Source organism: Phocoena sinus, chromosome 11, assembly GCF_008692025.1.
Source record: "Phocoena sinus isolate mPhoSin1 chromosome 11, mPhoSin1.pri, whole genome shotgun sequence".
NCBI classification, from domain to species: domain Eukaryota; kingdom Metazoa; phylum Chordata; class Mammalia; order Artiodactyla; family Phocoenidae; genus Phocoena; species Phocoena sinus.
Window position 1 is genome coordinate 68,516,852 of NC_045773.1, and position 16,678 is coordinate 68,533,529.

A 16,678-nucleotide genomic window follows, 5' to 3' on the forward strand; every position below is an offset into this window, starting at 1 on the left:
TTGTTGCTAAAAAATGCTATCATCTGAGCTTTCAGCAGTAGTAACATCAAAGGTCACTGATCACAGATCACCATAACAGATATAATAATAATAATAAATAAAAGTTAGAGATATTGTGAGAATTACCACAACGTGACACAGAGATATGAAATGAGCAAATGCTTTTGGAAAAAATGGCGCTAATAGACTTGATTGACACAGGGTTGCCACAAACCTTCCATTTGTAAAAACTGCAGTATCTTTGAAGTGCAGTAAACCGAAGCACAATAAAACAGGTATGCCTGGATGTTTTTTTTTTTTTTACAGCTGCATGCTCTTCCATTGTTTATATGCATCATAGTTTATTCATCCATTCTCCCGTGGCTGGGCATGTAGGTTGTTCCCGATATTTTGCTATCTCCAGTAATTCCTCAATAATCTCATGCTTGTGGTTTCTCATATTATTGGAGATGTATTTTTCAGGGTAAATTGCTACGGGTGGGATTGCTAGATCAAGGATTAATGAATATTTTCCATTTCCCTTACAGAAGGCTATGCTGTTTTGCACTCTCACCAACAATATGACATGCACAGTGTCACGCAGTCAACAACATGATTCACGGTCTCATCAACAGAGTGTTGGTGAAGCTTATTTTTCACCAATATGACAAGTGAGAAATGGCATCTCGGCATAGTTTTAACTTACTTCCTCTTATTTTAAGTGAAATTGAGCACGTTTTCCTATACTTAAGGACTCTTTGGACTAAGATACCATCTTGGAGACCCTGTGAATAAACCCAGGTGTGCAATGATACCGGCAGAGATTAAGGATGATGACGGGGTGGAGGCTAGAGTGAAGCTGCAGGACCAGTCCCGCAAGGGGGCTGATAGGCGTTAGTGAATATAGAGCAATGGCTGAGAATCTCCTGTGGTTTTCATCTATTTGCTGTTGTTGCCTGCTGGATAGAGGGGGGCACAGCGAGCCTTCTTTGTCTTTTGGCAAGTCTCTCTTCACAGCTCTGTCCAAAGACTTACATGCTGTCACTGGCAGGCATGCTACAGATGCCATAAGCCGTCTTTTCCCAAAGTAGAGTGTTGGGATCTTGCAATCTCTCATCACACCAAGTGAGGTCGAGTAAAAAGTGCTGTACCTCTGCTTCAAATGAGGATTATTTCTGCTAGAAATAACTAGCTGGCCTGTAAGACCTGTGACCTTCCTCTGATCCCTCTTCATTCTTAACTTCCCCCTTGGTCTGTCCTAGGGTCTTACTGAGGCTTCCCCTCTTTCCAGGGACCTTGCCCTGTTTCTGGTTTCTGCTCAGGTAGTAGCCTTTGTTCAGAAGCTCCATGTTTGGTCATTTTCTTGGCCTCTGAGTGAGTTTTGTCCTAGGTTTGATTCTTCTTTCCTCTGGTCTCTCAAGTACGTGGTGACTGTAACCCTAGCCTCCCTCTTCCTGGCAGTTGAGCCCGCCTACTCGGAGGCCTGTGCTCCAGCGCCTCGCTGTTCTCCCACCAGCCACCAGGGGGCAGTAAGCAATAACGGACGAAGCTTCCCAGGTAAAACCTACCCCTGCTCTCCTCCCAGCTACACCCTTCCCACTCCAAGGAGAAGTGACTCTCCAACTTCCATGTGAAATGAAAGAACTGAAGGATTCCTTGTTATTTCTGGTCTGGAAGCTGGGATGGTGGAGGAGTTGGGAACAGGAGTGCATTTGAGGGGGAATTACAGAGTCCCGTTTGTGTTGTTGAGTTGGGAAAGAAAGAGTGGGATGTATCTGAGTGGGGATAGAGTGTATCACGTGGACTGGAGCCCAGGTGAGAGGTTTGAGCACATTTGTGCAGAGATAACAGTTGAAGCCAGAGAGGGGGGTGACCTCTCTAAGATTCATTGGCTAAATCTGTGTGAATGTCGTCAGCTAGAAGAATCCTTATTAATTTTCCTGACTGTCCACCCCATTCAATAACACTCTTGCTTCCAGTCAGGCCCACCAGATATAACTGGGCCGTGGTAGAGAACCCTCTGTTTCTGCTGATCAGAATCTGCACTCTGAAGTTAGCATCCATAAATTTGAGAGAAGAGGGGAATCTGGGGAATGGGACCACAAGTCCTTCTCCTCCATCCTTGCTTAAGAATGCAGAATCCCTGAAGTAGAGGGGGAGGAATCCATCTGAATAAATGCTTTAAAATAAGTAGAATCTCTCCCAAGAGCTTAGATACCTTGCTGACAGGGACCATAAAAATGCATAGTTTATTCACATTTTATTATCTAGATTTATAAGGTACCAAGGACTCTGCACATTCAACTACCTCAATGTCGAAAACAGTTATTTATTTTCACTTTTAGTCATTAGCAGTTATGCATATTTTTCTACCTTCTGAAATTTAGCGAGTGTCTTATTAAACTTTTATATTCATTTCTATGCAGGATGAATTTAATTGTATTCCTTTTAGTGTTAGCTGACTTTTGAGCTCCAGATTTTTATTAAGAAAATTATGCTCATTGATATTTCATGTGTGAAGAGGTATATAAATCTAGGCTGGCTTAGATATGATAGTGCACTAATATCTCATTAGATGGTTAATTGTTTATTTTATACACCGTTCTGTTTTTTAGTTAGTTTGCATTTTATTATTCTTTTTTTTTTTGTAGTACGCGGGCCTCTCACTGTTGTGGCCTCTCCCATTGCGGAGCACAGGCTACGGATGTGCAGACTCAGCGGCCATGGCTCATGGGCCTAGTTGCTCCGCGGCATGTGGGATCCTCCCGGACCGGGGCACGAACCCGTGTCCCCTGCATCGGCAGGTGGACTCTCAACCACTGCGCCACCAGGGAATCCCCATTTTATTGTTCTTGACCCCAACTATCCCACCCAACAGAGATGACTTAGACATCTCCCCCAAACCACAAAGCTGCAGGTCCAATATGAGCCACTTCCCATATTTACCCCAAAGAGAGATTTTCTTCTAGAAGTATCTCGGGGCCAAAGCTCATGGAGTATTATAGTTCCTGCTCCTCATCTCAGAGTGTCTATGGGGACTGTTTTCTTGAAGGCCCTTGGACTTTGAGGCACATAGAGGTACTCACAATTCTCCATTACAGCTAGCTAACTAGGCTTCTGCCTTTCCTATCTTTGCAAACAGAAAACCACCTTGTGGAAAAAAGAAAGGTAAGCTGTACAGCCCTGGCATTCTGTGCCTAATAAAATATGTGGTGGAACAACGATCTGGAGAGCTTGTCCAGTTCTTATGCAAAATGGGTCAGCTTTTCAGGGCTTCGTGTCCCCATCCATAGCTTGAGGACTGTTTTCAGATCACCTCATAAAAAATAAAATCACCCTCATGAAACTGATTTCTTAGGTGAAATCTAGCAGCAGCATATCCATCAACCCCTCCCTGAAGCGCTGGTGAACGTGATCAGTGCCAACCAAGAGCAAGCATGTCGTTTCCATGCTGGTGTGCGCTGTTGGCACCCAGTCACTGGTGCAGAGCGTGTTTCCAGAAAAGATTCAAGATGGAGGTGAGCCGAGAGAGCTCCTGAGAATCCCAGATATGGGGTCTTTCCCCTTTTTTATTTGTAGCTAGAACAGGTGTAAAGAATGAGCTAGGATTTCCTTAGTATGAATGGGAATTTACTGCCGTTTTCTTCTCTTTAAATTTTAAAGATCTGTGTTTAAATATAATCATATTTAAATTATATCTATCTGATTCGCCTGTGTTTTGAGGAGTATACATATATATTTCCCTTTGTATATGGAAAGGTGCCAGGAAATGGATAGTAATGATAACATACTATACTTTTACCATAAGAAGGAACAAATAATTAAATTTTCATGCCCTTTAAATATTGGAGAATTGCTCTCCTTTATATTTGAGGTTTAATAAAATCCAAGCCGGGCTTCCCTGGTGGCGCAGTGGTTGAGGGTCCGCCTGCCGATGCAGTGGACGCAGGTTTGTGCCCCGGTCCGGGAGGCTCCCACGTGCCGCGGAGCGGCTGGGCCCGTGAGCCATGGCCGCTGAGCCTGCGCGTCCAGAGCATCCAGAGCCTGTGCTCCGCAACGGGAGACACCACAACAGTGAGAGGCCCACGTACCGCCAAAAAAAACAAAAAAAAAACAAAAAAAAATCCAAGCCAGCTGGCCTCAATTCAATAAACAAATATTTATTGAGAACATACTCTCTAGCCAGCTTGGATACAAATATCAGTAAGAGGCAGTCCTTACCCTTGGAGCTCATTGTCTATTAGGGAAGATACATGAGTGACAGATAGTTGTGCAATTCGATATGGTAAACTCTAAAATCAGGAGGGATTATACACTCTGCTGTGAGAGCAAAGGCAAAGGAGTAATAAATTCCAGCTCAGGGATCAAAGTAAGCTAGTGAGACAGTGGTACCTTAAAGGATGTGCTGGAGTTCTCAGGCTAGAGAAGGGGTGGGGAGGAAGTGACTGCAGTATGAGGGTGGGGGGAACAGCAGCAAGAAGGACAGAGTGCAAGGACAGAGGAAGATAATGAGCAGGAAGGATGTGTTCGTATATCAAATCATCAAGTTGTACACCTACAATATCTACAATTAAAAATAAATAAATAAAACAATTAAGCTCAGTGAGAGAAAAAGACATAGATTAGGACACCTACACAAAGGGACAATCCAAGGAAGGGTATGAGGATGTAAAAGTGTATGATGTGTGTGGAGAACCGAGTCCAATGTGCCTAGAGCATGGTGGGGGGAGGGGCTTGAAGAGAGGTGTCACTTGACCTCGAGGCTGATGCAAATGCAGGGATTGGCTTTTGAAGATTTTGGGTGTCATGGGAAAGGGTTTGGGGCAGTTCTGAAGGCAGTGGGATGAAGATGCTGAAATTTTCTAGATGGATGCTAGAAATGATTTGGAAGTAGGACTTGGAAACCAAGAAGCGCTGGGAATATGACATCAGGAGGAAGCTATCTCTGAATTCGTAAGCTGGGCAGCTGGGCAGTTCGGCGAAGACATTGTTAAAGGAGATGGGGCAAGAAACAGTTCAGATGAAGGGAAAGAGAGAATTAAAACAATGAGTTAGTCTTGGGGTTTGTTTGACTTAGGAAACAGAGAGCCCTAGGAGTCAATGGAAATGTGGGTACTTGGAGTTCATGATAAAGTCAGAGATTTAATGTTGTATTTCATGATACTTAGTAAGATGTCAATGACAGTGACACCTACATCTTGTCTAATACAGCAATTCACCCATATATTCTATCTTCACTGTATCTAAAGCTACAATGAGATCATGGAATATTATGAATCACATAGAAATTAGATTTCTGAAAAATGCATATAACAGCGTGTGGATCCTTCACCTTTGATGACTTCATTTTGTTGTCCCATCATCTATTTTCATAGGATTTTCCCCGCTTAGAGTTATTTGCATTTTTCCTGTACTTCGTATGACTTTTTAAAACTGGGATAACACCATACTTCAAAATTTAGGAATGGGTTCCAGTGCCTTTGGTGCCATTTTACCAGAATGTTTTGCTTTCTATTCATGTGTTCAACTGTGTATGTGCTTGACATCTTCATCTTTCAACTTTTAAAATAAATGTCTTTTGGGATACTGTAAAACCACAACATCTGAATAGAGGCTACTCACCACAAATTAATTTAAAAATTAAAATTATATGTAAAATTACACAAAATCAATTTTCATTTGTTAAAAATCACCTTTTATCTTATTGCCCTTATTGTGTAATTCATATGTTTAAAGGTCATGTGGAGTTAATACCCCAACTCTGGTTGGGTTACAACCATTTACTGCTCTGACACAGGACCCTCGTAATCACCATATCCGACCCAAAATCCAGCATGTAAAGCCTGGTGGCAGTTGCAGTTACCTTAGCTATGACTTTTGGAGAGGATGCGGTTGTCTGGACAGGCAGGTTTGAATTCTGATGCCAATCAATCTGTAAAAATGATTCGACCTGCCAATCAGTTGATAAAAATGCTGAAGACAGAAGCATCTCAGGTTGGGAACTCAGCCAGCTTGAGAACGGAGAAGAGCTAGTGTTTCAGTTCCATGATGCCGCAAACAAGGACGGCTGCAGGCTTTGCCCTGTGAGGTGCCAGGCATCCTAACTGCACAGGACAAGGTGGGAAATGAGGTGCTGACTGCAGCGGTAAGCAGCCTTGCTGAGCGTCAGAAGAGTGACCTAATAGAGCCAGTCTGCAAGGACTGGAAAGGGAGGACCAGATACAGCAACTTATTCATGGCTGTAAAAGGGAGAACTTGACATGCCCACACCACTGGATCTCTAGAAACTTTCCTGAGTGAATTACAAGAGGAGAAAATCATACTTCTATGCAGTGGATGTTTGAGGCATTTTTAGAAGGCCAAGCTGTGTGGCTGACAGGGTCTTGGTGCTCTGGCCAGGTGTCAGGCCTGAGCCTCTGAGGTGGGAGAGCCGAGTTCAGGACATTGGTGGTCCACCAGAGGCCTCCCAACCCCTCATAATATCAGTCAGCAAGAGCTCTCCCAGAGATGCCCATCTCAATGCTAAGACCCATCTCCACTCAACGACCAGCAAGCTCCAGTGCTGGACACCCCATGTCAAACAACTAGCAAAACAGGAACACAACCCCACCCATTAACAGAGAGGCTGCCTAAAATCATAATAAGTTCACAGACGTCACAAAACACACTGCCAGATGCAGTCCTGCCCACCAGAAAGAAAGATCCAGCATCATCCACCAGAACACAGGCACCAGTCCCCTCCACCAGGAAACCCACACAACCCACTGAACCAACCTTACCCACTGGGGGCAGACACCAAAAACAACAGGAACTACGAACCTGCAGCCTGGGAAAAGGAGACCCCAAACAAAGTAAGTTAAGCAAAATGAGAAGACAGAGAAATACACAGCAGATGAAGGAGCAAGATAAAAACCCACCAGACCAAACAAATGAAGAGGAAATAGGTAGTCTACCTGAAAAAGAATTCAGAGTAATGATACTAAAGATGATCCAAAATCTTGGAAATAGAATGGAGGAAATACAAGAAATGATTAACAAGGACCTAGAAGAACTACGGAGATAACAAACAATGATGAAAAACAGAATAAATGAAATTAAAAATTCTGTAGAAGAAATCAATAGCAGAATAACTGAGGAAAAAGAAAGGATAAGCGACCTGGAAGATAAAACAGTGGGAATAACTAACGCAGAGCAGAATAAAGAAAAAAGAATGAAAGGAATTGAGGACTGTCTCAGAGACCTCTGGGACAACATTAAACACACCAACATTCGAATTATAGGGGTCCCAGAAGAAGAAGAGAAAAAGAAAGGGACTGAGAAAATATTTGAAGAGATTATAGTGGAAAAATTCCCTTATATGGGAAAGGAAATAGTCAATCAAGTCCAGGAAGCACAGAGAGTCCCATACAGGATAAATCCAAGGAGAAACACACCAAGACACATATTAATCAAACTATCAAAAATTAAATACAAAGAAAAAATATTAAAAGCAGCAAGGGAAAAACAACAAATAACACACAAGGGAATCCCCATAAGGTTAACAGCTGATCTTTCAGCAGAAACTCTGCAAGCCAGAAGGGAGTGGCAGGACATATTTAAAATGATGAAAGGGAAAAACCTACAACCAAGATTACTCTACCAAGCAAGAATCTCATTCAGATTTGATGGAGAATTTAAAACCTTTACAGACAAGCAAAAGCTTAGAGAGTTCAGCACCACCAAACCAGCTTTACAATAAATGCTAAAGGATCTTCTCTCGGCAAGAAACACAAGAGAAGGAAAAGACCTATAATAACAAACCCCAAACAATTAAGAAAATGGGAATAAGAACATACATATCGATAATTACCTTAAATGTAAATGGATTAAATGCTCCCACCAAAAGACACAGACTGGCTGAATGGATACAAAAACAAGACCCATATATATGTTGTCTACAAGAGACCCACTTCAGACCTAGAGACACATACAGACTGAAAGTGAGGGGATGGAAAAAGATATTCCATGCAAATGGAAACCAAAAGAAAGCTGGAGTAGCAATTCTCATATCAGACAAAATAGACTTTAAAATAAAGACTGTTAGAAGAGACAAAGAAGGACACTACATAATGATCAAGGGATCGATCCAAGAAGAAGATAGAACAATTGTAAATATTTATGCACCCAACATAGGAGCACCTCAATACATAAGGCAAATACTAACAGCCATAAAAGGGGAAATCGACAGTAACACATTCATAGTAGGGGACTTTAACACCCCACTTTCACCCATGGACAGATCATCCAAAATGAAAATAAATAAGGAAACCCAAGCTTTAAATGGTACATTAAACAGGATGGACTTAATTGATATTTATAGGACATTCCATCCAAAAACAACAGAATACACATTTTTCTCAGGTGCTCATGGAACATTCTCCAGGATAGATCATATCTTGGGTCGCAAATCAAGCCTTGGTAAATTTAAGAAAATTGAAATTGTATCAAGTATCTTTTCTGACCACAACGCTATGAGACTAGATATCAACTACAGGAAAAGATCTGTAAAAAATACAAACACATGGAGGCTAAACAATACAGTACTTAATAACGAAGTGATCACTGAAGAAATCAAAGAGGAAATCAGAAAGTACCTAGAAACAAATGACAATGGAGACATGACGACCCAAAACCTATGGGATGCAGCAAAAGCAGTTCTAAGAGGGAAGTTTATAGCAATACAATCCTACCTTAAGAAACAGGAAACATCTCGAATAAACAACCTAACCTTGCACCTAAAGCAATTAGAGAAAGAAGAACAAAAAAATCCTCAAAGTTAGCAGAAGGAAAGAAATCATAAGGATCAGATAAGAAATAAATGAAAAAGAAATGAAGGAAACGATAGCAAAGATCAATAAAACTAAAAGCTGGTTCTTTGAGAAGATAAACAAAATTGATAAACCATTAGCCAGACTCATCAAGAAAAAAAAGGGAGAAGACTCAAATCAATAGAATTAGAAATGAAAAAGGAGAAGTAACAACTGACACTGAAGAAATACAAAAGATCATGAGCGATTACTACAAGCAACTCTATGCCAATAAAATGGACAACCTGCAAGAAATGGACAAATTCATAGAAATGCACAACCTGCCAAGACTGAATCAGGAAGAAATAGAAAATATGAACAGACCAATCACAAGCACTGAAATTGAAACTGTGATTAAAAATATTCCAGGGCTTCCCTGGTGGCGCAGTGGTTGAGAGTCCACCTGCCGATGAGGGGGACATGGGTTTGTGCCCCAGTCCAGGAAGATCCCACATGCCGCTGAGCAGCTGGGCCTGTGAGCTGTGGCCACTGGGCCTGCGTGTTCGGAGCCTGTGCTCTGCAACGGGAGAGGCCACAACAGTGAGGGGCCCGCATGCCGCCAAAAAAAAAAAAATTCCAACAAACAAAAGCCCAGGACCAGATGGCTTCACAGGCGAATTCTATCAAACATTTAGAGAAGAGCTAACACCTATGCTTCTCAAACTCTTCCAAAATATAGTAGAGGGAGAAACACCCCCAAACTCATTCTACGAGGCCACCATCACCCTGATACCAAAACGGGACAAGGATGTCACAAAGAAAGAAAACTACAGGCCAATATCACTGATGAAGATAGATGCAAAAATCCTCAACAAAATACTAGCAAACAGAATCCAACAACACATTAAAAGGATCATACACCATTATCAAGTGGGGTTTATTCCAGAAATGCAAGGATTCTTCAATATACGCAAATCAATCAGTGCGATACACCATATTAACAAATTGAAGGAGCAAAACCATATGATCATCTCAATAGATGCAGAGAAAGCTTTCAACAAAGTTCAACACCCATTTATGATAAAAACCCTGCAGAAAGTAGGCATAGAGGGAACTTTCCTCAACATAATAAAGGCCATATATGACAAACCCACAGCCAATATCATCCTCAATGGTGAAAAACTGAAAGCATTTCCACTAAGATCAGGAACAAGACAAGGTTGCCCACTCTCACCACTCTTATTCAACATCGTTTTGGAAGTTTTAGCCACAGCAATCAGAGAAGAAAAGGAAATAAAAGGAATCCAATTTGGAAAAGCAGAAGTAAAGCTGTCACTGTTTGCAGATGACATGATACTATACATAGAGAATCCTAAAGATGCTACCAGAAAACTACTAGAGCTAATCAATGAATTTGGTAAAGTAGCAGGATACAAAATTAATGCACACAAATCTCTGGCATTCCTATACACTAATGATGAATAATCTGAAAGTGAAATCAAGAAAACACTCCCATTTACCATTGCAACAAAAAGAATAAAATATCTAGGAATAAACCTACCTAAGGAGACAAAAGACTTGTATCCAGAAAATTATAAGACACTGATGAAAGAAATTAAAGATGATACAAATAGATGGAGAGATATACCATGTTCTTGGAATGGAAGAATCAACATTGTGAAAATGACTCTACTACCCAAAGCAATCTACAGATTCAGTGTAATCCGTATCAAACTACCACTGGCATTTTTCACAGAACTAGAACAAAAAATTTCGCAATTTGTATGGAAACACAAAAGACCCCGAATAGCCAAAGCAATCTTGAGAACGAATAATGGAGCTGGAGGATTCTGGCTCCCTGGCTTCAGACTATACTACAAAGGTACAGTAATCAAGACAGTATGGTACTGGCACAAAAACAGAAATACAGATTAATGGAACAGCATAGAAAGCCCAGAGATAAACCCATGCACATATGGTCACCTTATCTTTGATAAAGAAGACAAGAATGTACAGTGGAGAAAGGACAGCCTCTTCAATAAGTGGTGCTGGGAAAACTGGACAGGTACATGTAAAAGTATGAGATTAGATCACTCCCTAACACCATACACAAAAATAAGCTCAAAATGGACTAAAGACCTAAATGTAAGGCCAGAAACTATCAAACTCTTAGAGGAAAACATAGGCGGAACACTCTATGACAAAAATCACAGCAAGATCCTTTTTGACCCACCTCCTAGAGAAATGGAAATAAAAACAAAAAACAAATGGGACCTAATGAAACTTAAAAGCTTTTGCACAGCAAAGGAAACCATAAACAAGACCAAAAGACAACCCTCAAAATGGGAGAAAATATTTTCAAATGAAGCCACTGACGAAGGATTAATCTCCAAAATTTACAAGCAGCTCAATAACTAAAAAAGAACCCAATCCAAAAATGGGCAGAAGACCTATATAGACATTTCTCCAAAGAAGTTATACAGACTGTCAACAAACACATGAAAGAATGCGCAATATCATTAATCATTAGAGAAATTTAAATCAAAACTACAATGAGATATCATCTCACACCAGTCAGAATGGCCATCATCAAAAAAATCTAGCAACAATAAATGCTGGAGAGGGTGTGGAGAAAAGGGAACACTCTTGCACTTCTGGTGGGAATGTGAATTGCTACAGCCACTATGGAGAACCGTGTGGAGGTTCCTTAAAAAACTACAAATAGAACTACCATATGACCCAGTAACCCCACTGCTGGGCATATACCCTGTGAAAACCATAATTCAAAAGGAGGCATGTACCAAAATGTTTATTGCAGCTCTATTTACAATAGCCAGGACATGGAAGCAACCTAAGTGTCCATCATCGGATGAATGGATAAAGAAGATGTGGCATATATATACAATGGAATATTACTCAGCCATGAAAAGAAACGAAATTGAGCTATTTGTAATGAGGTGGATGGACCTGGAGTCTGTCATACAGAGTGAAGTAAGTCATAAAGAGAAAGACAAACACCATAAGCTAACACATATATATGGAATTTAAGAAAAAAAGAAATGTCATGAAGAACCTAGAGGTAAGACAGGAATAAAGACACAGACCTACTAGAGAATGGACTTGAGGATGTGGAGAGGGGGAAGGGTAAGCTGTGACAAAGTGAGAGAGTGGCATGGACATATATACACTACCAAATGTAAAATAGAAAGCTAGTGGGAAGCAGCTGCATAGCACAGGGAGATCAGCTAGTTGGTTTGTGACCACGTAGAGGGGTGGGATAGGGAGGGTGGGAGGGAGGGAGATGCAAGAGGGAAGAGATATGGGAACATATGTATATGTGTAACTGATTCACTGTGTTATAAAGCAGAAACTAACACACCATTGTAAAGCAATTATACTCCAATAAAGATGTAAAAAAAAAAAGAGAGAGAGAGGTGTAATACTCTCATTCCATATGCTATAAGAAAAGGCAGAAGGGGACCTTTTTTTTTTTTTTTTGTGGTACGCAGACCTCGCACCATTGTGGCCTCTCCTGTTGCGGAGCACAGGCTCCGGACGCGCAGGCCCAGCGGCCATGGCTCACAGGCCCAGCCACTCCGCAGTACGCAGGATCCTCCCAGACCAGGGCATGAAGCCGTGTCCCCTGCATCGGCAGGCGGACTCTCAACCACTGCGCCACCAGGGAAGCCCCATGTCTTTGTTTTTGATGTTAAACATTTTCATGGTGATATGTCTACATATGGATTTCTATTTACTTATTTGTTTGTTTTTCCTGTTTAGGATACATTGAGTTTCCTGAACTTGAGGATTCAAATCTTTCATCATTTCTCAGCCATTATTTCATCAGTTATTATCTCTTTTTTATTCTCCCTTTTCTATCTTTCTGAAACTTTTTTGAGATGTACGTTAGAGCTTACCACTTTAGCCTACATGCCTCTTAACCTCTTCTTTATATTTCCCATTTATTTTCCCTTCTGCAGCATTCTAGATGAGGTCTTCAGATCTATTTTCCAGTTTTCTAATTATTTCCTTGGCTATATCTAATCTGCTGTTTAAGCTATCACTAACTCTTATTAGGTAGACACCTCCCCCAAAGATGTCCACATCCTAACCTCAGAACCTGCAAATATGTTACCTTATGTGACAAATAGGACTTTATAGATATTATTAAGGTTAAGGACCTTGAGATGGGGATGTTATCCTAGATTATCCAAGTGGGCCCAATTTAATCACATGAGCTCTTAGTGGAAGGAGGCAGAAGAGTGGGTCAGAGAGATGAAATGATACAAGGAGGAAAGATTCAAAGAGAGGGGCTTGACCTGCCATTGATGGCTTTTAAAATATAGGAAGGGGACCATGAACCAAGGAATGCAGATGGACCCTAGAATCTAGGAAGGGTCCTTACCTGACAGCCAGCAAGGAATTGGGGACCATGGTCCTACAACTGCAAGAAAGTGAATTCTGTCAACAACTCAAATGAGCAAGGAAATGGGTCTTTCCCAACAGCCTACAGAAAGGAACCCAGCCTGCTCACCTTAATTTTAGCCCAGTGAGACCGATATCAGACTTATTAACTGCAGAACTGTGAAATAATACCTTTATGTGTGTTTTTTGTTTGTTTGTTTTTTGTTTTTTTGGCTGCATTGGGTCTTCGTTGCCGCGCGCAGGCCTTCTCTAGTTGCGCCGAGCGGGGGCTACTCTTTGTTCCAGTTTGCGGGCTTCTCATTGTGGTGGCTTCTCTTGTACGGAGCACTGGGTCTAGACGCACAGACTTCTGTAGTTGCAGCACACGGGCTCTAGAGCGCATGGGCTCCAGTAGTTGTGGCGCAGGGGCTTAGTTGCTCCACGGCTTGTGGGATCTTTCCCGGATCAGGGATCAAACCCGTGTCCCCTGCATTGGCAGGCGGATTCTTAACTGCTGCGCCACCAGGGAAGTCCCACATTTATGTTGTTTTAAGCCACTTATTTTGTGGTAATTTGTTACAGCATCAATAAAAAAAAACTAATGCAGGTTTTAATTTTTTAAATTTTCATGAGTTCTATCTGGCTCTTTTTCAAATATGCTATTCATGTTTATAGTTTCCATTTCATACTTATATTTTCAATCACCTTTTTATTCTTCAATATAGTAAAAACATAATGTGCCCCTGAAAATTCACTATCGGAGATCTTTGCAGGTCTGGTTCTGCTTCCTTTTGTTTAGTTGGCTCTTGCTCACAGTGCCTGTTTCTCTATGAGTTTTTTAACTCCTGACTGTGAGCTCATGCTTATTGGAAATAAACTGTTGGATTCTTTGAGACTTGGGTCGAAGGCATTATTGTTCCAGGAAAGATTTACGTTCACATCCGCCAGATGCTACCTGTGTCTTCCTGGGACCCCCTGAAAATAAATCTTTAGCTTGAGGTTTTTCAAATCACACAAGTAAATGAATGAATGCTAATTAATGTCACAAATTAAGAATTCTTAGGAAAGTTTTTTTTTTTTTTTTTTCCCACCAAGCTAGGTAGAACAATTTACCTACCATCCCCTTCTGACAGGTGGGTTATTTCTAGTTGACTTTGCTACTAAGTGATTAGCCCTATGAAGTCCCAGATTTATGTAGGAGTTTCCTATTAGACTTTCTTCCTTGGGCATATGGGTTACCTATTCTCTCATTGTACCATCCCAACAGACGCGCAAGAACGCCAGGCCTTAGTTGATGCCCCCTTGGTAAAATCTGGCTTGTTTCTGGATTCCAGTTTTCATTCTATATTTTGTGTGACCCTCTGGATTTCTTAGTTTCTTGCCAGTTCAGTCATGTTTTTCCTATCTTAGCCAGCATTTTTAGCTATTCTCAGGAGAGCTGTTCAGGGTAACAATTGCACTGCACTGTCAGAAGTTAGAATGTCTGATTCTCTCTTTGGAATGAATTCTTAGCTGTAGAGTTGCTAGATTAAAAGGCAAGCACATTAAACTCTTTATACCTATAGCCGTACTACCAAGGTCTATTTTACGTCCAAGGAAATAAAACAGAAAAACAAATCACTAATCTCAAGCATTTGTTGGATTCCTTTTAAATTTGCCTCTAACGTCTACGAAAGGAGATGTAAATGTGGTTTACATCTGAACAAGAGACAAAATTTACAAACAAAACAGTAACTCAAAACAGTTTAACTATGAAATGTTTATAGATGGTAAATTAGGAGTTCAAGAAAGACAGAAACATTTAAATCTGGACATGCTGCACCCCTGCTTGGGAAGTCTTCTGTGGTTGCCTAAAGCAGCCCACATGACCCTGCATGGTCTGGCCCTGACCTTATCTCCATCCTCATCTCTGCTTCTAACTCTCTGGCTCCAGCATCGCTGGCCTTGTCTCTGTTACTCAAATGCAGTGAAGTCCTTCTCGCCTCCAAGCCTTACCTCTTATCTGAATGTCCTCTCTTGCCTCCCACTTCCACTCTGTTTTGCCTGGATGACCTGCTTATTCTTCAGGTCTCAGCTTACATATGACATTTTAAGAGAGAACCTCCCTGATCTTCTAGAGTAAACCGCCACATGCGCGCACACACACCCCATATCTGTGTGTTCAGACTGCTGGTCAACTGAGCAACTTTGGGACCCAAACTAAGTTCGTGCTCCTCAGAGCATCTGGTCAATTCATAACAAGAGCTAGAGGGCTTCCCTGGTGGCGCAGTGGTTGAGAGTCCGCCTGCCGATGCAGGGGACACGGGTTCGTGCCCCGGTCCAGGAAGATCCCACGTGCCGCGGAGCGGCTGGGCCCATGAGCCATGGCCACTGAGGCTGCGCGTCCTGAGCCTGTGCTCTGCAACGGGAGAGGCCAGAGCGGTGAGAGGCCCGCGTCCCGCAAAACAAAACAAAACAGAACAAAGAAGAGCTGGAGAGTGAGAATGAGAGAGAGACTATACTATCTTAAAGCATCCTGTTCTTCTTTTCCATAGCACTTATTACAGTGGTATTGACTAATGTCCCCCTCCTCCACTAGAGAAAGGGACAAAGTCAGGGAGCTATTCACTACCATATCCTAACACCTAGCTCAGTGCCTGGTGCATTGTCAATCTTTATTGAATATGTGAATTTTAAAGATGGGTAGCTGCATTTAGATAAGTGGTGCCAATAGAACACTTTGGAAATCATAAAACAAGTGGGAAAGTAAGAAACAAAACAGAAAAGACCAAAGAAATTTTAATAATTTATAACTCAGTGAAGAAATATGAGCAGTGCTCTTCAAGCTAACAAATTGTCTATAATGGCAGATTCTTAGGACCAGTCCATAAGTAGGGGAGAATAAAAGGAGGTGGGCTTCTTGTCCAGCGTGAGGTTAGCTACAGCAAGATTGGCTAGCACTGCTTTGGATTATTAAGGACTTTCATGGACTCTTTCCCCGAAGATGGAGCGCTTTCATTTCTGAGATGTTCTTGATGTCCTAATAGGAGGAAGTAGAATGGACCTCTAGTTTTTTCATTCCTGTATGTTGATGGTAAAGTTTTCCTTTTTCCCCCTTTTTTGGCTGGATTTGATTTACGTTATTCATAATTTAATTTCACGTTGATAATTATCTCTGAAGATATGTTTCCATGCCACATTCTGAACAGTTCAGTTCTTTTTGTCAGGTATCAGAGTAACACTGCTTCTGCTGTTCTTGAAACAATTACCAACATTCAACCCAAAGAGAGTGGAGGTGGCATGGGAGAGACCCGGGAAGCCATCGTTTATAAGTTATCTGAAGATATGCTGAGCAAGCTGCCTCCTGATTACATTCCACATGAGGTGAGATACCCTTTCTGCCTGATGCACAGGGCTGTCTTTGGGTTCCGCAAGGCTGAGCACAGTCCTGGGACAGTATGTTTCAGTCAGTCCCTTCCTCCCTCTGCTCAATTCTTCTTTCTTACCTTTTGGTCTTCTCTCTCTTACCC

General features: G+C 41.6%; 1 protein-coding gene across 1 annotated transcript in view; it reads left to right on the plus strand.

The window, feature by feature from the left end:
* DNAH8 (dynein axonemal heavy chain 8) overlaps positions 1-16,678 on the plus strand; it is a 323,349-nt gene that overhangs the window by 287,765 nt on the left and 18,906 nt on the right. Inside the window, exon 89 of the mRNA XM_032647945.1 lies at positions 16,376-16,532. Coding sequence (XP_032503836.1) covers positions 16,376-16,532 — 157 coding nt within the window. The remainder of the gene's footprint in view (positions 1-16,375; positions 16,533-16,678) is intronic.